At 39.9% G+C, this 23,432-nt stretch overlaps 1 protein-coding gene across 3 annotated transcripts in view; it reads right to left on the reverse strand.

The window, feature by feature from the left end:
- The window catches only part of CSPG5 (chondroitin sulfate proteoglycan 5), a 994,436-nt gene that overhangs the window by 947,212 nt on the left and 23,792 nt on the right, over window positions 1–23,432 (reverse strand). For all 3 annotated transcript variants that reach the window (XM_044066023.1, XM_044066022.1, XM_044066021.1), the window contains exon 2: window positions 11,347–13,027. In XM_044066023.1, the coding sequence (XP_043921958.1) occupies window positions 11,347–13,027 (1,681 nt within the window). The remainder of the gene's footprint in view (window positions 1–11,346; window positions 13,028–23,432) is intronic.

The raw sequence follows: 23,432 nt of genomic DNA on the forward strand, positions 1-23,432 counted from the left end.
AACGTTTCATTGTCTTTATTCTGTATCACCAATATTTGCCACATTCATATTATACAATGCTGCCACTTGTGAAAAAGGAAACAGACATTGAAATGCAAAGAAATCTCAGCTGATCTCAGAGGTTAATATTACGTATCTCACCGGTCAATCACAAAACTCACTACTAGAGATGGTTGTTCAAATTTTTGTCTACAGATGCAAATCAAAATTGTGTTAGAGCACACTGACACTGCTCACATACAAAATTAAACTAGACATAAAAATGAATTAAAATACAATCAAAAAGGAATAGCCAATCAGCACAACTTATTTCTAATAGTCACATATATATATATATATATATATATATATATATATATATATATATATATATATATATATATATATATACACAATGCGGTGGTGGTGGTGCTGCGGTAGCGTTGTCACCTCACAGTAAGACGTTGTCCTGTTCGATTCTCAGCTAGAGCGTCTTCTGTGTGGAGACATGCATGAATGGGCATACCTTCGTTGAAGGTTGTGCATCAGGCCTGGCAACTCGGCACATAAAAAAAAAAGTCTATTGACAATCATTAGCGGACCGGAGTTCCGCTGTGGTGACCCCTAACAGGGAAAAGCCGAAAGACACAACAACATATATATATATATATATATATATATATATATATATATATATATATATGGATCCACTTCACATCACTTAAAAAAAAAAAATCACATAATTTCAAAATACTGAAAACACATCTGTCTGAATCTCATTTCACCGAAAGCTTACAATGCTAAATTTCAAAAGACTAAACGTTAAACCATAAACACACATACTCACAACACTAATAACTACCTCTTTTTAGACCTTAAAAACTACTTACTTACCCCTGTTAACACTATCTGGACAATGTAAAACCAAGCTAACTGGGGGGCTACGCCCCCACACCCCCCAATGTTGGGGGTGCCCCCCACACCCCACCCTAACTATATATACTAATTCCATGATTGCACTACAGTGGGGAAAAGGGCATATACCTTTTACTTGCCTTACAGTACTCTACACACTGCCAATACGGACGGGAACGCGCAAAACATCTACCATATGACTTTAGATACTTCTCATAAAAATGTAAAGAGACATACCCACATTTAAAAACACCACAACACTACTTTCTACATGACTATCGGTATTCTGACACTCAGCATTCTAAGTTACAGAAATTCTTTTTATCACAAACAAGTCACAGGTGAATGGAAACCCACATCATGTCTATGGCTTACAGTTCAGTGAAATGAAATTCAGTCAAATGAGTTTTCAGTATTTTGAAAATTAGGTGATTTGTCTCGGTGAAATGAAAGTCAATCAAATGGGTTTTAAGTGATGTGAAGTAGACCCATATATATATATATATATATATATATATATATATATATACACACACACACACACACACACACACACACACATATATATATATATATATATATATATATATATATATATATATATATATACATATATATATATATATATATATGTGTGTGTGTGTGTCTACTTCAAAACATTGAAATCTCATAACAATGAAATTCATAAAATTGAGACCATAACATTGAAAATTCAAAACACTGAAAACCCAAAACAATGAAACTTCAGAACATTGAAACTTAGCTTCATAACATTGAAAACTACATCTCACATGTAAATAAGATCTCCTCCACCTATAGCAACACCTAACTAACAAACACACTTCCCACTACATTTCTGCAGTGGGGCAAGCCCCCCCTGCCCTGTACCCCCCATGTGGAGGGGCCCTGCCCCCCTACATCCCCGTAACTTAAATATATCAACTCCAAGATTGCACTACAGTGGAAAAAATTAATTTCCTAACCTCAGTGTATGCTGATCGCGATACAGTGAGGTTAAAAAATTAACTTTTTTCCACTGTAGCGTGATCTTGGAGTTGGTATATTTAATTTATACACTGAGGTTAGTAAATTAACTTTTTTCGACTGTAGTATGATCTTGAAGTTGGTACATTTAAGTTACGGGGGGGTGGGAAACGTAGTAGAAAGTGTGTTTGTTAGTTAGGTGTTACTATAGGTGAAGGGGATGTTATTTACATGTGCATTGTAGTTTTCAATGTCATGAAGCACACTTTCAATGTTCTGAGTTTTCATTGTTTTTGGGTTTTCAGTGTTTTGGGATTTTGATGTTTTGGTCTCAATGTTTTGAATTTCAACATTATGAAATTTCAATGTTTTGAAGTAGACCCATACATATATATATATATATATATATGTATATATATATATATATATATATATATATATATATATATATATATATATATATATATATATATATATATATATATATATATATATATATATATATATGTGTATACACACACACACACACACACACACACACACACACACACACACACACACACACACCATGTCATGGCAGCCTTCAACTCACTTCCGCAAGAAAACAAATGCAACATTGAAAGATACTCTGCAAATACACCAATAAGTGCCCAAACTGTAAAGCGGTGGTCAATATTGTAGCCAAACGAACAGACGACCAAAAAGATGTAAAAAAGATATAAAACACTTGATTTATTATTTTAAAATAACAAACAAAGTTTAGCTCTTTCACCCACTACACGGGGCTTCCTCAGAACTCACAAAACAATTAAAATTAGGCACTTAAATGCCTTTTTTGGCGCCAAAACATGTTCAAAAATTTAAAGTGATACAGCACAATGTATATGAGACTGTTAATAAATAATAAAGTGAAATGGGAATGCTAAGATGAAGTTTCTATCTCCACATAACAGTCGCTGGTACAAAACATGAGGCCTCATGTACTTTGTGCTGTATCACTTTAAATTTTTGACCATGTTTTGGCGCCAAAAAAGGCATTTAAGTGCCTAATTTTAATTGTTTTGTGAGTTCTGAGGAAGCCTCGTGTAGTGGGTGAAAGCGCTAAACTTTGTTTATTTTAAAATAATAAATCAAGTGTTTTATATCTTTTTTATATCTTTTTGGTCATCTGTTCGTTTGGCTACAATATTGACCATCGCTTTACAGTTTGGGCACTTATTGGTGTATTCGCAGAGTATTTTAACATTGAAAGATAGGCTTACAAAAGATTAAAAAACTATTAAGTACACTATTTTAAGCCATAAGTACAAATTAAACATAATAATCTGCTTCTCTTCACATTCCCCTGCTCGCAATGTGAATTTCTTAACATACAGGTCTCAAACATGCAAAAACATGGTTACGATCAAAGACCTAATTATAAATCTTTATAAGTCTTTTAGAGCAATTCAATGCAAAAGTGTTTAACACCATTACTTGATGAACATTGTATGTTAGATGCTCAACAGGCACAATAAACATTTTGGAATTTAAGAGATATTCTGACATAGTAACATATTTTGAGAACTGAAATAACTGACTACAAAAATAAAACAAGCAAACAAACACATACAATGCATTCATCTTTATTTGTGGCTCCTCAATATGGCAGCTGTTTGAGCCTTTTCAGTGAAAAAAAGTTCTTAAAACATCTTTATGTAGAAGTTATTTTACATTTTCTCAACTCATCTGTTACAAAAATGGCAAGCAGTTGTCTACCTGTAAAGCAGGACCAAATAAATTTAACTGAACCCATTCTGTTCATTTTCTGTGTCAACATATTACACCATTCTTGTGAGAAATGTATTTTTTCAATACCGTAACATCAGTTGGTAGCACAGCGGAGTAGCATGCAGCTTTGCTGCTTCATAGTTTTTGGTTCTCAGATGGGAGTGCTGTCTTTGCAAAATCTGTCCATCATCCTAGTTATACCTCTCAACTGTCCAGATTTTTGCTAAATGTCCCAGATTTTTGCCTGATATTTTTGGTCACTTCCTCATAAAACGTGGCTTCTTGACAAATCCTTGAAGCTTGAAGTTACTTAGCAATGCTCAGATCTGCTCTGAGTTACAGCACAATGGCAATACATATACAGAACCAACTGATATTGCCAACATATTGGCCAACAGGTTCAGTGCGAACTTTACCCCCCTTTCACCTCCTAAAGGGCCTATCACAATACCTGAGGAATGTGAAGTCCCTATTATAACAGCTACACAGGTAAAAAAACACACTGTCCAAAGCCAAGAATACACCTTCCATGGGACCTGATAATATCCCTGGCTGTGTTCTACATGAATTACAAAGTGAACTGGCACCACACCTGAGTACCCTGTTCAATCACAGCCTCATTTCTGGCTTTGTTCCTACCGAATGGCGCACTGCTACAGTCATCCCACTCCACAAAGGGGGAGCGACTACAGACCCTGGGAACTACCGCCCCATTAGTCTGATGAGTCTGATATATAAGGCTATGGAGTGCATCATCGTGGACCTTATAAATAAGGACATAGGGAATCTCCAAACTCTGGACCTCACGCAGTTTGGGTTTGTGAAAGATAGATCATGCCTGCTCAACCTGATAGACTTCTTCAAGTCTGTCACCAGAGCTGTGGATGAGGGCAAGATAGTTAACAGAGCATACCTAGATCTTGCCAAGGCCTTTGACACCATCCCTCACTCAGGAATCAATAGATAGATTCACTAAACTAGGCATAATCCCCTATGTCATAAGATGAGTTGCCAACTGGCTCACTGATAGAAACCACACTGTGAAAGTAGCGGACTCCAAATCTGACTACAGACCAGTTACAAGTGGTGTCCCACAGGGATCAGTTCTAGGTCCTCTCCTGTTTGGCATCTACTTCTCTGAAGTTCAAGCCAACACAAAGGGACTCTGGCTGACCAAGTTCGTAGATGATTGCAAACTGGGAGCCATTATTGATTCTTCAACTGATGTAGACATTCTACAAAAAGGCCTCAGTGACACCAATGACTGGTGCCAGAACCATGGCCTTAAGCTCAATGCCAAAAAATACATTGTCATTCCCTTTGGGAAAAATTTGGGGTTCCCATAAACTACCACATAGTCGGTAGTCCTCTAAGCACTGAAGGTGTGATAAGAGACCTGGGGACACAGGTTGACAGCAACCTCTCGTTTGATAACCACATTGCCACTGTAGTCAGAAAGTCCTTCTATGTGGCACATCTCATTACAAAAGGTTTCTCATCGAGTAAAAAAGCGGTCATAATCCCTCTCTACTCATCCCTCATTAGACCTATTATGGAACACAACACCCTATTTGGTATGTACCTCACTTGACACCTACAACAACTGGAAAGGCCACATAAATACCTCACTAAGAGGATCTTAGACCTTAGACAAATGCCCTATATGGACAGACTCAAAAAACTCCAGCTATACTCTGTCTCTTATTGCCTACTTAGAGGCAATCTCTGCTTGACCTACAAAGCCATGTCTGACCCAGAGCTGATAGATATGCTACACCTAAAGAAATCCCAATCCCTCCATGCCACACGCTCCAGGGACCTAAACTTCATTACCACAATAAACAGATCATGCTAGAGAGACAGGTTTCTAACCCAGAGACTTCCCATACTCTGGAACAGGCTTCCCATTCACATCAAGCAGAACACTTCACTGGTCCTCTTTAAGAGAAATCTTGATGAGTGGATGGGCATAGGAAGTTCACCCCGGGGATCACTTCAGTGGCCTTGGGTGACAGGGGCACTGGGAACTACCTTTTGGCAGCATGATTCCTGGGAATCTTCTTGGGCTAGGCTTATATAGGCTCCAGGGCCATTAGCCTAGTTCACACCTATGAACCTATGAACCTATGAACTAAATAATGACAGACATTTGTGTTTCAGACTTCATACCTTTCAGAAACTGCATGCTAATGCAAAACGTATTACTCTATCACATTTGTAAGTCTATAAGAGCAATATTTATAGATTGTCCCTATATATGGGCCTTTGTTCCTGCATTATCTGTGGTTTTGCCAGAATTCTTACATTAAGAGGAAAAGAGGTATGATTCCAGTCTCTGGTTGCCTTATCACTGGATGTTATGATGTCCGCCCCAAACATGTGTCATAGGTTACATGGCAATCTTCCAGAATGTTATGTAGCTGTGCGTGCCATATGTGATGGGTGTGTTTATGCATCATGTGACTGGTGACATACCCTCCAGGATTAGCTTCTGTGATTTTTACTCATGAAGTTAAAGGATATACTGTGACAAGTGACCATAAACTTGATTAAGCAGGTAATTGGAGAATGAATTAATGAAAATTAGTTTGATTATATGGATTGGATGCTGTACTGGAATGTGCACAAATAAGCTCTTAAGTGATATTACCCATGTTTACTGAAACTAAGATTCACAGATTCATAGACTGTTACTAGACTAACAACCAAAGGGGCCTTTCTAAGTCTAGCCAAGTTTTCCTGAAAGAATAATGATGTCCTTCATCCAAATAGGATATTGAGTGCCCAGCATTTTAAAGCTACCTCTGTCCATAAGGGACATGGGTGCCAGGCCCGGTGTAACTTTTCTATTCCCCATTCACTTGTCTAGGTTGTGCCTAAACTGGATAATAGATGAACTCAGCTTCACATGGCTGGGAAGCCTGTTCCATAGGAGGAGCAGTCTCTGGGGGCACATATCTCTCTGTCTAGCATGTTCTGTTTAAGTCACAGACAAAATGTAGGTCTGTAGACCTTGTATTTCTGGTACTCTTTGACTTATGAATAAGTAGGAGATTCATAAGTGTGGGGTTTGTGGATGCCTTGTAAGCCAGGCATAGATCATCCCTCAGCAATCTATAGGAGACTGAGCAGAGGGAAAGGGCTTTAACACACTCTGCATAGGGCAGGTTTGTTACGCCGTGTATTCTTTTTGCAAAGAACCTTTGAGGTCACTCTAGTTGCTGCATATGCCTGGTTAGGTACATACCAATGAGAGCATTGTGCTCTATGACTGGTCTGATAATGGTGGAGTACAGTGTGATAATGACCTCTTTGGACCTAGATCCCATGTTCATAGTTTTAAGTTGTGCAACATAAAAGGATTTCTTCACCACTGTGGTCACATGGTGGTCGAAGGTAAGGCTAATGTCTATGTGCATACCCAGATCCCTGACCACTGGCTTGACTCTTAGGGGTGTATTATCACATGGTAATTAGCCAGGATGGTTGATTCCCCAAAGGATACAGTTATGCATTTCTTAACATTGAGTTTAAGACCATGGTTTTGGCATCATTTGTTAGTCAGAAATAGACTTTCTTGAAGAAGGTTAGTGTCTGCATGGTAGTTGATGATAACCACAGCTTGCAATCATCTGCAAACTTAGTCAACCATAAACCTTCAGCATTTGCTTCCATTTCAGAGAAATAGATGCCAAAAGGAGCGGGCCCAGTACTGAGCCCTGGTGGATTCTGCTAGTGACTCACTTCTTGGTGGAGGTGGCTTCACCTATTTTGACCTCTGGAGTCCTATCAGTGAGCCAGATGGCTATCCTGTAGGTGATAAAAGGGTTTATATGTAAATTAGTGAGGTTGCCTATAATGTCTGAGTGGGGAATTGTATCAAAAGCCTCGTCCATATCAAGGTAAGCATATGTACAGTCTTACCTTCATCCAGTCCTTTGGTGAACCTCTCAAAAATGTCCACCAGACGTAATAGGCATGGCCTTCCTTTAACAAGCCGAATTGTGATGGATCCAGCATTTGCAGGTTACCTACGTCCTCAAAAGTAATTTATGCCAAAGACTCGCATCTCTTCGCCCATCCTAATTATTATGAGAGCAAATAATTTGGAAATATTTTAATTCAGCTCATTTATTACCTATCCTGTACCAGAATATCAAGTATTCACTTCTTGTACATTAAATGTTTTAATGTTAAGACTTATTCCTTGTATAAATAATGTTGTGTCTTCTGTCTTTGTTTTTATCAGCATCTCATTGTAACAGCCAACAATAAATATAACTACATAACAGAAATGCATGGAACTGATTTTTTTAATACATGATGCACAGAAGAGACACATAATTTTTTTTCTTATTTTTCACACATGTATAAATATTTTGGTGTCATGTGACTTCAGTATGACTTGCCCAGCCTAGTTCAGCATGTTGTAAAAATAACTTCTGGAGTCTTACTACTCTGTAATGATCAGCTTTGAATGTAAGTGTTTTTTTCTGGAACTCAAGATATTATTGCAGTTACTTGAACATTTTGGCACATGGCGGTTTGGCGAAAATGCTGGGTATTGATATGATGTGCATGTCACTGAGGTTGTGCATGCTCAAATTTATATTTTAGGCAAACATTTGGATGGATGCTGATTAATAATTTGTATATTGCATAGCCTTCTGTATCTTTGCCAGCTGAGCAGTAAGTATTTTTGCTTGATGATTTCAATAAACTTTATCTATACTCTTCATTAGTGAATGTTATGTGACTTTTGTTATCCGTCTGAACTCCAGAGTCCTACCAGAACAAGCAGCTGGAACCTTGATGCTTCTAAGTGAAGCATGTAACATGCTGAATCCCCACTGCCAGTTTCAAGCAATGACAGTAATGTCCACTAGCCATTGTCATGGAACAAGTACTGCACCATGCTGAAGAATGCTACCTGATAGCGAGGCATTTAATTCCAGAAGAAATAAACAAGTACCCCCAAACAGACTGGCTTTAATAAACTGAGCAGTGATCTATTATATGATTCTTTTAGCATGACATTAATTTCCAGCGATTGATACCCTGGATTGTGTGCTGTGCACTAAGTTAAGTAAAGTGGAGTCCACCCAAGAGGGTAAATCATGTCAGTGTGAGTATTTTCATCAAACAGTAAAGGCTCACACTGTTCTTTGAAGAACTTCTTGTGCTAGACAAGGTAAAGTGAACGTGGTACAATGGGTAACAACACACCTGCCTGAAACTCAGCCCAAAGTTACAGACTTTAACCATGACACAGTAACAGGGCAGAAGAAAGGCAAGAGTGAAAAAGATCACTATCACTGAACTAGATGATTCTATTTTGTGTGTATCCCATTGTCATCAAAACATCAGAAACTGTTTTTAATGTGAACATATGCCAACTTGAATTTTTGTCATTATATGCATGCATATTTACATGGGCATATTTGTCTGTTAGTGAGTAATGAGTATGTATATATTTGTTTAAAGATATTTATTCCTATTTCCATGACTAATTTATATATATATATATATATATATATATATATATATATATATATATATATATATATATATATATATATATATATATATAGATGTGTATTAGGATTAGGGTTAGGGTAAGTACACGAGTAAGGTGGAGTACCCCCTGCTCTCCCTTACTCATGTGCACTAACCCTAACCCTAAACCTATCCCTGACCTTAATCCCTGCCCTGTACACTACCTTATGAAAAAGAATTTCCATATCAGTAGCACTACACAAGACACTTAGATATACTCCATAAAGCAAGTGAACACATGCACAACACTAAAACTATCCCCTTGCTAACCCTAATCCATGAACACTTGCACAAGTAGTCCCATCCCTAATGCTGAAACAACCTTGTTTCAGCATTAAAGCACACAATCACTTACCTTAACCCAAAGCATACCCCATACAAAACACTTCCCTTTGACATTACCAAATTCAGCAAACCCTACATCTGACTAAATCAACATTTGATGTAAAAACACAGCAGTTTAGTCTGTCAATGAAAACATCCATAAGATGCATATGTCTGTGTGTGTGTGTGTGTGTGTGTGTGTGTGTGTGTGTGTGTGTGTGTGTGTGTGTGTGTGTATATATATATATATATATATATATATATATATATATATATATATATATATATATATATATATATATATATATATATTGGTTTCATACACTAGATAGAATTTTCACTAATTCGAAATAGTGCATGGAATGCTCACTGCAGTGAAAGTGCACTTAATCGAAAGTGCACTTACGCGAAGTTCAGTACAACGAACGGGTGTTGTACTGAACTTCTGTGCAGTACTCACAGACTTTAGGGTTAGGGCATGAGTCATAGTAAGGGGATGGCCCATAGGGCTATCCCCTTATCATGACCTGTGCCCTAACCCTAAGGTCCGTGACGACTGCAGTGCAGTGAAGGACATAGCAATGTCCTGCACTATAGTGCGGTAGTCACGAACCTTAGGGTTAGGGCATGGGTTAAGGTAAGGGGATAGCTTTACTAACTATCCCCTTACCCTAACCCATGCCCTAACCCTAAGGTCCGTGACTATCGCACCATAGTGGAGGACATAGCTTGTTTTTTATGTCCTCCACTGTGCTGTGGTGTTTTCAGTGAAGTGCACTTACACAAAAGTTCACTTTCGTTAAAGTGAACTTTCGCAGAAGTCCTATTACAAGTTCGAAGTAGTGAACTTTCGTTCTTGTAAAATAGAAATCCATATATATATATATATATATATATATATACACACACACACACACACACACACACACACACATATATATATATATATATATATATATGTTAATAAATATGTGTGTGTGTGTATATATATATATATATATATATATATATATATATATATATATGTATATATATATATATGTAGATATATTTTTTTTTTTTTTTTTAATAAATATATACATGGATATATATGCAAACATGTATAAAATGTAAGTGTGTGTGTGTGTGTTTGTGTGTGTGTGTGTCAGAGATGCACTATTTTGTTGTCTTGTGTGTCTTATATGGATCCTCTGTGTGTCTTGCAGGATGAAATACAATTCTTCATACACCTGTAGCTTCTTTCTGTGTATGGCTTTTCATCCACTATTTCCTTGCATCAACAGAGTGCAGTTCTTCTTGAGTTTACCTTATAACTCTGTATAGCTCTCTGGTCTTTTACATTTCATGCTTCGGTTTATGTTGTGGCTAGAAAGTATCCATTTCAGTCAGACCACTCACCAGATTAACCACAAAAAACAATAAGTAAATAACTGTCCAACTACATGCCTGATCATCTAACAGGCTCCCTTCCAAATAGTAGGAAGGCTTCTGCGTAAGGACACCCCAATAAGTAAGGTCACATCAAAGACCTTAAAGAATTTTAGGAAGGAACTGATAGAAAACAGTAAGCTGGGTGGGATGAAGAAATGTGAATGATGCAAAATGAAAGAAGCACCATGATGAAAAATAAGCTCAAACTCTTAAAACAAATTAAGAACGGTAGATACTTCACTCTTGTTGACATCATTTGATTTTTAAATAATCACTAGTATGTGGGCACGGTCAGCTGATGTCTGCATGCTTTTTTATCATTCTAAACGTCATTTTCAGTGATCCAGTAAAGAAGCTAACTAAAAATAGTTTAAAGCAAAACCTTACCTACAAAATACTCCAACATCTTCCACCAGGTAGCACTGTCCACCATTGTAGCAGTATAATGGAAATGCATCACAGACAGATCTACATGTATTATTGCGCCTTATATATCCATGTTTGCATTCAGTGCTGTTATCACTGATGAATCCAGTTCCCATTTGACTTGAATCCTTATTTATTTCCGGTCTCAGCTTAAGTTCCAAGTCATCATTGGTGACAAGGTCTGGTCTGTATTTTTCAAGGATAGAACTGTGCTTATTAATAGGATCCTTATCCATTGTTGATGGGGAAGTGTTTGATCTGTCAGTGTTCTCATACTCTGGGTTAGTAAAACTTTCACCATAATTTCTTTCATTAATGGAGGTTGTTGGATTCAGATATGGCTCATCATAAGATGTAAAATCCTCATAAATTTCAGGTAGTGGCCAAGTAGCTGCATCGGAATCAGACCAACTTTCAGGTGTATCATGGAATCTATTAGGGATATGCCTGCCATATGGATCATAGTTTTCATAATAATATTCACCAGTAAGAATGTCCAATGGAATCTGGTCAGAAGTGGGTTCAGGAGTTGTAAGAGGTTCAAAAGATGATGTGGTTGCTGGATCAGCTTTCAGATGCAAGTCAAGATCCAACAATGTGAAATCTGTGATTCCATGAGCACCCTGGGCTGGTGGCTTAGTCAGTTTGTCCTCCCAGAGGTCCAAACCATGGTCCCCTCCTGCAAACTCTAATGTTACATCTACTACAGCTGTAGGATGGAGAGTTTGAGCTTTGCCTGTCCCATCAAAAGCTCTGAACGTCTGAGTAGGATCATTGCCAAGTACCTCTAGAAGGTGGTCCTTTTCTGCAGAATCAGGGCTTAATACAGTTGTTGGAGGTTCTTTATTAAACTTGCTCGTAGTTGGGGAAGTCTGAGATGGAGTAGGAGAGGTGCTTTCCTGCAAGGCTGTCAAAATTTGTTCTTTTCCAAACAAATCAGGAAGAGGATCAGTGCTTACTGATACTCTGGCATGCTGATCCCCACTACCAGTATCATCCTGACTCCATGTGGCAACAACAGGCCCAAAAGGTGAAGCTTTTTTAGCTTGTAAGCTAACAAAATGGGCTTCTTCATTAGCTGTCCAAGCTGAGCTGGTCATAGTTTTTGAAGCTCTAACATCTTTCTCTTTCAAATTTTCAAACATGGTTGCCCCAGACTGGGAAATGATTTCATCATCTGCAGCTCCACACCCTAAGCAAGGTGATGATTTGTCATTTTCATCACCATTTTGAGTGTCATTGCTTCTTAAAGTATCCTTTACAGCAGATGAACTGTCACTTTCATCTTCAGATGTCACAGAAGCATCTGCATTCCAATTTTCTGCCACCCCTGTCAAATGTACAGTGGGTTTGAGATGAAAAGCCTTCTCGTCGGGTTTATCTGAATCCCAGTCTTTTGCAGCATGTGTTGTACTTGTCACGGAAGTTTGTGTCTGGAACCCTTGATCTGTATAGGACACTGATGCAGCCTCTCTGACAGGCACCAAGGGGGGTGATCTGCTCATTAAGCTATGATCTGTTACATGGTCTTCTGCTATTGGTACTAATGGATGCAAACTGACATCCAGAGATGTTGTCTTCCCCTCCTCATCCCATACACTTGTGTCTGTGGTACTGGCAACATAAATTTTCCAATTTGATCCTACACAAAAAATACAAGGAAGGAGTCAACATTAGCATCAAGGCATGATTTTTTCAGAAACAAAATTTGCTTGATTCATTCATAAAACATAAACAGTATTCTACATGTGTGCATAAATTAATCCAAGCAAATTTGGGCTGGATTAATGTAGCATAGATAAAACTGTTTCATTTCAGTAGCTTTAATTAGATCCTATGCAACAGTCACGTTTGTCTGTCTCAAAACTTAACAACTGACACCACCCATTGCTGCAGTCTATAGTGCATTACTCCTAGCATTTCCAGTGTCGCTGTTTAGGATAGAGAGTAAAGTAGGCTAAGTCAGAGTCTGTCATCAGTAGGGTTTTGATAAATCCTGTGTGTTTTAATGAACATGGAAAGTGCATGGTGCAAACGTATACCTTCTGCTTCCCCCTCAAAAGACCTTATTTATAGCTTTTAGGGGTTCCACATGAAAATACTAAAGGACTGCAGGTAATACAGTAAGTGGCAAAAGTAAAGCCACATAGATGTTTTTTTATTTATTGGGACAAAGTCTATTATACCTCTTTATGTGTCAGGAGGGGGATTTATCTCTGGTACTCTCGTACCTAATTATTAACTCCAAGGCAGCAGTATCCATACCCCAAGGAAAAAGTACAGTTGTGTACACTTACCATAAATGTAGATATTCAAGTGTATTCACTGTTGCAGTCATTACATTAGGGTAATCTGCTGGCAGGTTGCACTCAGTCAGCCTGAATAACAAAGTCTTGGGTCCTGTGTCAGTTGCTGTCTCCTCTTCCATGACGTCAGGACATCAGGGGTATAAAACATGCAGCTAATGCCATTTTATTCAGTTTTTCTTGCCCCAGATGTCAGGTGCTCCCCAAATGGGGAGAAAATATATGTAAATAAATATATATATATATATATATATATATAAACAGTAAACATATATATATAAATGCACTTTTAGAAACATAAACTTTACCTTCATCTAAAAGCAAATACACCACAAAGGCTTTTGTGTGTAGTGAAGGAAAGAAAATATATAGAAAGGGGGATGGTGGGTGGGTAACCTGGACCTCAAACATCTACATTTATGGTAAGTGTACACAATTGTACTATGTTCTTCATGTTTCACTGTTGCAGTCATTACATTTGGGTAGAACCCCAAAGCTATGGATGGGAGGATGGAACTAAACAGCATTAGGAGCAGCTATAAGGCCCTGCAGAACTGCAGTGGCAAAACCTGCCCTGGATTTGGAGAAGAGAGGCAAATGATAATGCTTTGTGAAGGTATGAACAGAGCTCCAAGTAGTAGCTTCTAGAATGTCTTTGGTTGGAAACCCTCTGAGAAAAGCTGCTGAAGTAGAGGCAGCCCTGGTGGAATGAGATCTGATCCCACTTGGGCATAGGTTTACTATGGTGCAAGTAGCAGAAATGAATGCAGTGACTTATTCACTTAGAAATAGTCTGCTTTGATGTAGCCTTCCCCTCTGACCCTGCCGCAAATGCTACCAGTAGTTGCTCAGACTTTCTTAGAGATTTGGTCCTGTTTAAGCAGAATCTTAGTTGTCTGTGTACATCCAATGAATGCAGAATCCGCTCCCCCTTGTTCTGCCGATTTGGGTAAAATGTTGGCAGGTGAATGGTCTGGTTATGAGCCACACTGGATACCACCTTAGGCGTAAAAGAAGGATTGGTCCTGAGGGACACCCTGTCTGGGTAAAACATAATAAAAGGCTCCACTGCCATGAGAGCCTGTAGTTCTGAAACCCTTCTTCCTAAAGTGACTGCCAAGAGAAAAGCTGTTTTCCAAGATAGAAATTTTATATCCGCAGTAGCTGCTGGTTCAAAAGGAGGCAGGGTGAGTTTTTCCAGCACAAAATTGAGGTCCCATGCAGGAGTTGGAGATCTTCTGGGAGGCCTTAAATTTTTGGCCCTTCTAAGATATTGTTTAAGCAGAGGATGAGAAAAGAGGGGAGGCTCTGTGTTGTAATGAGCTGAGATGGCAGAGGCATGGATTTTTTATTGAAGAAAAAGATAGGCCCTTGTCAAGCATCTCAGTCAAATATTGTAAAATCTGAGGAATATTGGGCTTTGCTGTGTCTGTTCCTTGTGTTTGGTTCCAAGCACAGAATCTCTTCCATTTATCAACATAAGATTTTTTAGTATGAGGCCTTCTTGCTTCCAAAATAACATCCATCACAGATTTGCTGAGAGGTGTTGTTTGAATAATTAGTTGATCAGCCATGCTGCAAGATTCAGAGTTTGGAGCTGAGTGTGCAGAATTTGATAGTTCTGCTGAGACAGTAGATGAAGTATTTGAGGCAAGTAACATGGATGAAGCTGAGACATATAGAAGTGGGTACCAGTGCTGGTGAGGCCAGTCTGGAGCAACTAGGATCATTTTTGTTTTTTCCTGTCTGACTTTTAGTAAGACCTTGGAGAGTAGAGGCAGAGGTGGAAAGGCATAGACTGATAGGTTTTTCCAGCTGAAGGATAGAGCATTCACTTTCCATGCTTTTTTTGTGATGAGTTCTTGTGCAGAATTTGTCCAACTGATAATTTTGGGGAGAGGCAAATAGATCTATGTCTGGGCTCCCCCATTTCTGTGTTAACATGCTGAAGATTTGTGGATCCAGTTTCCATTTGTGTGGGTCCATAAGATTTCTGCTTAGGTCGTCTGCCAGAGTATTTTGCTTTCCTGGCAGGAACTGAGCTTGAAGATGTATTTGGTAAGTCAAGGCTGTGTTCCACAAGGCCATGTTCTGCAAAGGGGTTAGGAATGTGTACCCCCCTGCTTATGTACCACATAACTGTGGTGTTGTCCATCTTTATCAGTAGTTGTCCTGGATGAAGTAAGTTCTTGAAAGCTGTCAGAGCATTCTGAACAGCTAGCATCTCTTTCTGGTTGATATGCAGATGCATTTGGTTTGGGCTCCATTTGCCCTGAATGCATCTCCCTGCCAGGTGGGCCCCCCAAGCATAGTCTGATGTGTCTGTAGTTAGGGTTTGAGTGGCAGGGGGTAGAGTGAATGACAGTCCCTTGTTTTGGTGACATGTCTCTGCCCACCAAAGAAACTCCTGTTGTAGGCAGGGAACAACAGGAATCATTGTTTCCAGACTGTGACAATGTTGACTCCATAGACTTTTTAGGTACCATTGAAGTTTCCTCATATGCAGTCTCACATATGGAATTAGTAGAATGCAGGATGCCATGAACCCCAAAGCCTGCAGAATGTGTCTTGCAGATAACTGGGTGTTTGTTGCCATTTGTTTGAAGTATGTTGTCAGTTGCCTTTGTTTGTCTGGCGTGAGGTAAGCCATCTTGCCAGTTGTATTCAAGCTTGCACCCAGGGATGTAATTATTTGAGAGGGTACCAGTTGGGATTTCTTTTCGTTTATGGTGTACCCTAGGCATGCTAGAAGCCTTTTTACAAATGCCAGATGATGAAGAAGAGTGTCCTTGTCCTCTGCTTGAATGAGACAATCGTCCAGATAAGGATACATTTGAATGCTTCTTTGTCTGCAGAATGCAGTTACTGGTGCCAGGCATTTTGTAAAGACCCTGGGCGCAGTAGATAAGCCAAAGGGCAGTGCAGAGAATTGGTAATGCAAAAATCCTGCTTTGAAGCGGAGGTATCTTCTGCATGATTCCCTTATTGGGATATGCAGGTATGCCTCTTTTAAGTCTAGAGTTAGTAACCAAACATTCCTGCCTAGCATAGGCAGTAGCTGTTGTAAAGTCAGCATTTTGAATTTTGGAATGTCCAGGAACGTGTTCAAAATCAATAAGTCCAGTATTGGATGCCATGAATTGTCTTTTCTGGGTACCAGGAAAAGTCTTGAATAAAAACCTAGTCCTTTTTCCTTTTCTGGTACCGGTTGAATAGCCCTCATATCCATGAGGGATATTACTTGTTTCTGGGCCTCTGCCCACTGGTTTTGTGGCAGATCTGGCCATCCGTTTGGAATTGGCAAAGTATGGAAATGAAATCTGTACCCCTGGGATACTATGTTTAATACCCATTTGTCCTGGGTAATTAACTGCCAATTATGAGCATGAAGTGCTAGTTTTCCCCCAAGGGGGCTGCCAAAAGATAAGTGCTTGGTGATGACAGAGGAAAGTCATTGAGACTGCTTACTGTAGGGTTGTGCTTTGTTTCCTCCAGATTTGGAGTGGAGGCACCCCATTGCTTTGACCTGTAAGAACCCTGTGATTGGTATCTGGAGCCTTTTGAGCACCTGGATTTGCCCTGAGTGGCTCTGTTGGACACAGGAAAGAACCAATTTTTAGTAGGCCAGTGTCTACTGAACCTGGTTGGCTGCACTTGCAAAAAATCTTTTACTGTTTGCATAGATTTAGCTTTGTCTTCAATTTTCTTTAAAACCTCTTCTGCCTTATTACCAAACAGAGTATCATGCTGTAAATGGGCATCCAACAATTTAGCTTTAACATGATCAGGCAGATTTTGCTCCTTGAGCCAGGTATGCCTTCTAATCACAGATCCAGTACAGTAACCGCGACCCTACAAGAGGCCTCCAAGGAATCAAAACCACATTGCAAAGTATGCTTTCCAACTTGTTCTGCTGAATGCAATAATTCTTGTGACTCTTTATTTTCCACACAATCAGAAATCAACATCATTTTCTGTTTCAGTAAGCCCTTAATATGCTGTTGATATTTAAGCATATGAAACTGGCAGTTTAAAGCCCTGATTGCCAAGGTTGCAGACGTATAAATCTTCTTACCCCATCTATCCAGCGCCCTGGAATCTCTATCAGAAGGGGTAGGATTCTTGGCTGTAGAGGCCTTTACACCCTTGGTACCCTGAGAAGTAACTTCAGGATCAGCAGCAGGATTTTTGAAAAGAAATTTGTGGGAGTCAGGAACCTTGTAATATCTGTCTGGCTTACTAGGAGCCAGAGGCAGGGAATCAGGAGCCATGCTTGATTCCAAGAACACATCATCAACAATGTCCAATACAGGAGGTATTGCCAAAGGCCTATGCTGAGGAAGAAGAAGGAAATCCCTAAGCCTCTTTTTTGATTCAGAGAAGTCCTGACTCTCCCAGTGAAAATGTTCCCTTAAAGTATGCAAAGTCTCTCCAAAAGAGTAATCCTCAGGAGGAGATGCAGATGGGATGGATTCCTCTGCATCAGAATCCTCATAGGGTGGAATAGAAAATTCCTGATCAGAAGAGGAATCAGAAGAAATGGAAACCCGATCTGAAGATTCATAATCAGTGCCTTGACTAGGCCTCTTAGCAGGGGGTGGTTGGGAACCCCTGATGAAGGTAATTAAATCCTCAGCCATTTTGATCATCTGTTTTTAGGCAGAGGGGACTGACCACGTGGCTCATGCATCATTTTTTTAGATATAGAAGTTGTTTTTGACCTTGTTTTGGTTGCTGGCATCAGTTTAATATAAAAATGTTGAGGCCTGAAAACACCCTCAGAAGCTGGTTACTGCACAGCGGCTCCAGACCCATCTAAGGGAGAGACATCCACGGGTTGAATACTCTGAGAATCTCGCGGCATACCGGAGGAGGCCTGTGACTCAAAAGTAGCTGGTAACAGGGGCTGCGAAAGTGCCTCACTGAGTACCAGCGAACCGGCAACTGGCTTAGGAGAAGCTTCGTTGTCGGTTTTGGACCTCAACGGTCTGTCTCTGTCTTTTTCTTTGCGTTTTTTGTGAACTCCGGTAGGCGGATTGCTAACCGATGACATTTCAGGATAATTAAATCTTGAACCAAAATATTTTGAAGCAAAAATGTACCAATGCTTAATAGTACGTTGGTTAAATCTAGCACAAAACTGACAGCAAGGCACATTGTGATCTGGGCCTAGGTAAGGAATACAGTACAAATGAAAATCCTTATGAGGTATTTGCTTCCCACAAGTAATGCAATTATTAACTTTTACTGACGTCGGTAAGGAGCAAGAAAAAGTTTCCCTAACAGGGTACTTAGCTTTAGTTTGAAAACTTTGGTTCTGAAACTCAAATATGAAAATTTCAGGAGTTGGCCGACTGGCACTTGCGAACTGCTTCTGCTTCGGGCACCGCGCGGCAAGAAAGACTGAATAAAATGGCATCGGCTGCATGTTTTATATCCCTGACGACCTGACGTCATGGAAGAGGAGACAGCAACCAACGCAGGACCCAAGACTTTGTTATTCAGGCTGACTGAGGGCAACCTGCCAGCAGATTACCCTAATGTAATGACTGCAACAGTGAAACACAAAGAACTTCCATGGATTTTCCAGTTTTTCTCTCTTCATTTCCTGTGTCATCCTAATCCTATTGATCCATCCTAACTGTTCTTCTGTTTCTTTTTTTTTCACTTGCATACCAAGTTCTCATACTGAAGCAGATTTAATTGCTCTTTGCAAGACGTGCCGTAGTAGGCTAATTGGTATGTGCTAACGGTGATCACTCAAACACCACTGTCTGACTACAGATTTTGTAGGTTGCACTCCTCAATTCATATGCATTCACTATTCCCAGCAACGATATTACTGCAGCCTCCCACTCGCGCATGATCACACAATTATCTGTGTACAGCTGTGGTAATTCTGATACTAGCAATGTTACTAAACAAACACAAATATGAAAACAAAAGAAGACAGAAGAAAGACCGCTAAGCAGAGTTTCCATTCACTTAACCTTTATTGTATTAGCCTATTCCCTCTAATGAGAGTTAAGTTTAATGTATCTTTATAACGTTCCTATTCCTGCTAAAGAAAATATCCAAATGATGATTATTCTGTAGATATTTTTCAATACTTCTCAAGTGACTTACAAACAGTGGTGAATGAGAAACCCTATCCAGAGAATAATGAACAGAAGTCAGAAGGGTAAAATGAATTTTTATAACTCCAAGAAAAGTAATGCTGTACAGACTGTATAATACATCAAGTGAGTTTGACAAAGTATCAGAAAATCATGTAAAAACTATAGCTAGATAGAGAAATAGATGAGTATTTATGTATTTTAACACACACACACCTTAAAATTATACTGACTTTTCTTTTCAATTCAGTCTATATCATTTTGCAATCAGAACGGAATACGAAACAAAGTCATGTAAAGCAGCTATGCAACACAACAGACTCATACACACACACACAGACACACACAGACACACACACACACACACACACACACACACACACACACACACACACACACACACACACACACACACACACACACATTCATTTGTTAGCATGAGCTTATGTGTATGTGCATCTGTGTGTGTGTGTGTGTGTGTGTGTGTGTGTGTGTGTGTGTGTGTGTATATATATATATATATATATGTATATATATATATATATATATATATATATATATATATATATATATGGATCTACTTCAGTAGATCGAACTTTTACTAGTTCAAACCACATATGGCCGAGACCATATGTTCGAACTCGTAAAAGTTCGAACACTGATGTAAAACCACATAAAACCAAAAAACACATAACTAAATGTCTATAGCAGGGGGGCTACACCCCCCCCTGCACCCCCAACACCGTCCTTACTTAAATATACCAACTCCGAGATCACACTACATTGCGGAAATGGGAAATCTTCCCTTTCCACTCTGTACAGAGATCTCCATTCAGTCAGATCAGACTTTTACAAGTTTAAACATATGGTCTCAACCATATGTGGTTCGAACTTATAAATGTTCGATCTACTGAAAGGGACCTATATATATATATATATATATATATATATATATATATGTATATATAGGTTCATAGGTTCATACTAGGCTATCTGCCCTAGGGCATTTATAAGCCTAGCCAGAGTGTGTTTGGCTTTCGCCACCCATTTTAAATTAATTTTGCCATGCCCTTTTTCGAGGTTAGTATACTGTGCCTCTGTCTAACAGTGACACAGAAGTGATACCCGGGGTAAACCTATGATTTCCCATCCACTCATCAAGATTCCTCTTGAAGTGAGTCAGTGAGGGACTCTGCCTAACCTGGACTGGGATTTTATTCCAGAGTGAAGGGAGCCTCTGAGTTATGAATCTGTCCCTCCAGCATGTCCTATTTATTTCAGTGCTGAGGTTCAAGTCTCTCGAGCGAGTAGCTCGATGGGATTTGGATTTTCTGAGGTGCAGCATGTCCATTAATTCCGGGTTGGACATGGCTTTATACGTCAGGCACAGATCGCCTCTGAGCAGGCAGTATGCCACGGAGTAGAGCTGGAGTTTCTTTAACCGGGCAGCATATGGCATCTGTTTGAGCCCTTTGATCCTCTTGGTGAGGTACTTTTGGGGTCTTTCCAGTTGCTGCAGGTGTCTGGTAAGGTACATCCCAAAAGGGGCATTGTACTCAATTATGGGCCTGATGAGGGATGAGTAAACAGGCACGATGACCTCCCCTGATCTAGATGTGAATCCCTTCATGATTAGGTGGGCTATATAAAATGTTTTTCTAACCACTTTGGCCACGTGGTTGTCAAATGAGAGATTGCTATCAACTTGGGTCCCCAGGTCCCTAATTACTTCTTCTGTACTTAATGGATTACCACCTATGTGGTAATTGGTGGGCACTTTGTTTTTGCCAAAGGGGATGACTATACACTTTTTGGCGTTTAGCTTGAGGCCATGGCTCTGGCACCAGTTGTCTGTTTCTATGAGGCCCTTTTGGAGGATGCTTGTGTCGGCTGGAGAGTTGATTATGGCGCTCAGTTTGCAGTCATCTTCGAACTTGGTCAGCCACAGTCCTTCCGTGTTTGCCTGTACCTCCGAGAAATATATACCGAACAAGAGAGGTCCCAGGACTGAGCCTTGTGGGACGCCACTTTTAACTGGTTTGGAGTCTGACATGGCTCCAGAAATTCTAACCATGTGGGTTCTGTCCTTGTGCCAGTTTGCAACCCATCTAGTGACATAGGGGTTTATATTTAAGCTGGTGAGCTTATCTATAATGCCCGAGTGGGGTATTGCATCGAAGGCTTTTGTGAGGTCCAGGTAGGCTGTGTGGACCACCTTTCCCTCGTCAATGGCCTTGGTGACTGTTTCAAAGAAATTGACCAGGTTTAAGAGGCAGGATCTGCCCTTAACAAAGCCAAACTGGGTAGAATCCAGTGTCTGTAGGTCCCCAGTATCTTTATTTATGAGGTCCATGATGATCCTTTCCGTAGCTTTGCAGACCAAGCTAGTCAGGCTTATGGGGCGATAGTTTCCAGGATCCATTGAGGCACCACCTTTGTGGAGAGGGACCAATGTTGCTGTACGCCACTCTTTGGGTACATATCCTGTAGTAAAGCTGAGATTGAACAGTAGTTTTATGTTTGGGTTTAGCTCTTCTTGGAGTTCATGTAGGACGCAGCCCGGGACATCGTCTGGTCCCATTGATGCTGTGTTTTTTGCTTTGGAGAGTGCGGCTCTTACCTGAGCATCTGAGATGTCAGAGGGGCAGCACTCTGCTGGGAAAGATATTTGCCCTTTTGGTGGGGAGGGGGGGAGAAGTTTGCACTGAACCTGTCAGCTAGGATGTTGGCAATGTCTGTGGGTTCGGTGTATTTTTTGTCATTTTGGGTATATATGGGAATTCCCACCCAGGTTCCTAACATAACTAAAGAAAGCCTTGTCATTATCCTTAGTGTCCTGTGCAATTTTTCTCTCGAAACTGGCCTTAGACGATTTTATGAGTGCCCATAGTTTTTTGCTAATACTGATCAGAGATGCCTTCCCTTTTTGGGATTTTGCTCTATCATGTAGTAGTAGCTTCCTCCTTCTATTGTATAGTTTGTTTATGGCTGGGGTCCACCAGACAGGACGTCTGCCTTTGGAGGATTGGGTCTTGGTTTTATTTGGGATTGCATGATCCATGCATTCCTGAAGGTGTTCATAAAATGCGTTTATAAAGGATTCTGCGGTCTGGGCCGTATTTTCCAAAGGCCCGGGGGCTTTGAAGGATTCCACTTTGGTTTTGAGGAGTGTGAAATTTGCTTTAGAGAAGTTTTTCACTGTGGTTTTCTGGGAAGGGGGTGGGGTCGGAATGTGAATATCCAGTGAGATTAGTTTATGGTCTGATCTTACCAGTGAGGGATACACTTCTGGTCTGGAGCATAGAGTCCCCATGTTGGTGATGATCAGGTCCAGTATGTTTTCCCCTCTTGTGGGAGTGGTAACAAGTTGTTCCATAGCATTTGAGTTTAGAAATTCTAGGAACCTTTGGGCTATGGTGTTGGAGCTAGAGTAATGCTCCCACTCTATGTTTGGGTAGTTGAAGTCGCCCAATATATGGTGTTTGGAGAGACCTTCATATTTTTCAGTGTTCTCAGGAAGGCCGAGTGGGGTTCCTGGGTTTGGGAGGGTGGTCTGTAGCAGGCTATAAACTGGAAGGCAGTTTTACCCACAGTTAGTTGCACAAGGATAGTCTCTGATGCTTCG

The sequence above is a fragment of the Protopterus annectens genome, chromosome 3.part0 (genome assembly GCF_019279795.1).
Source record: "Protopterus annectens isolate FY-2018-M chromosome 3.part0, PAN1.0, whole genome shotgun sequence".
Taxonomy (NCBI): domain Eukaryota; kingdom Metazoa; phylum Chordata; order Ceratodontiformes; family Protopteridae; genus Protopterus; species Protopterus annectens.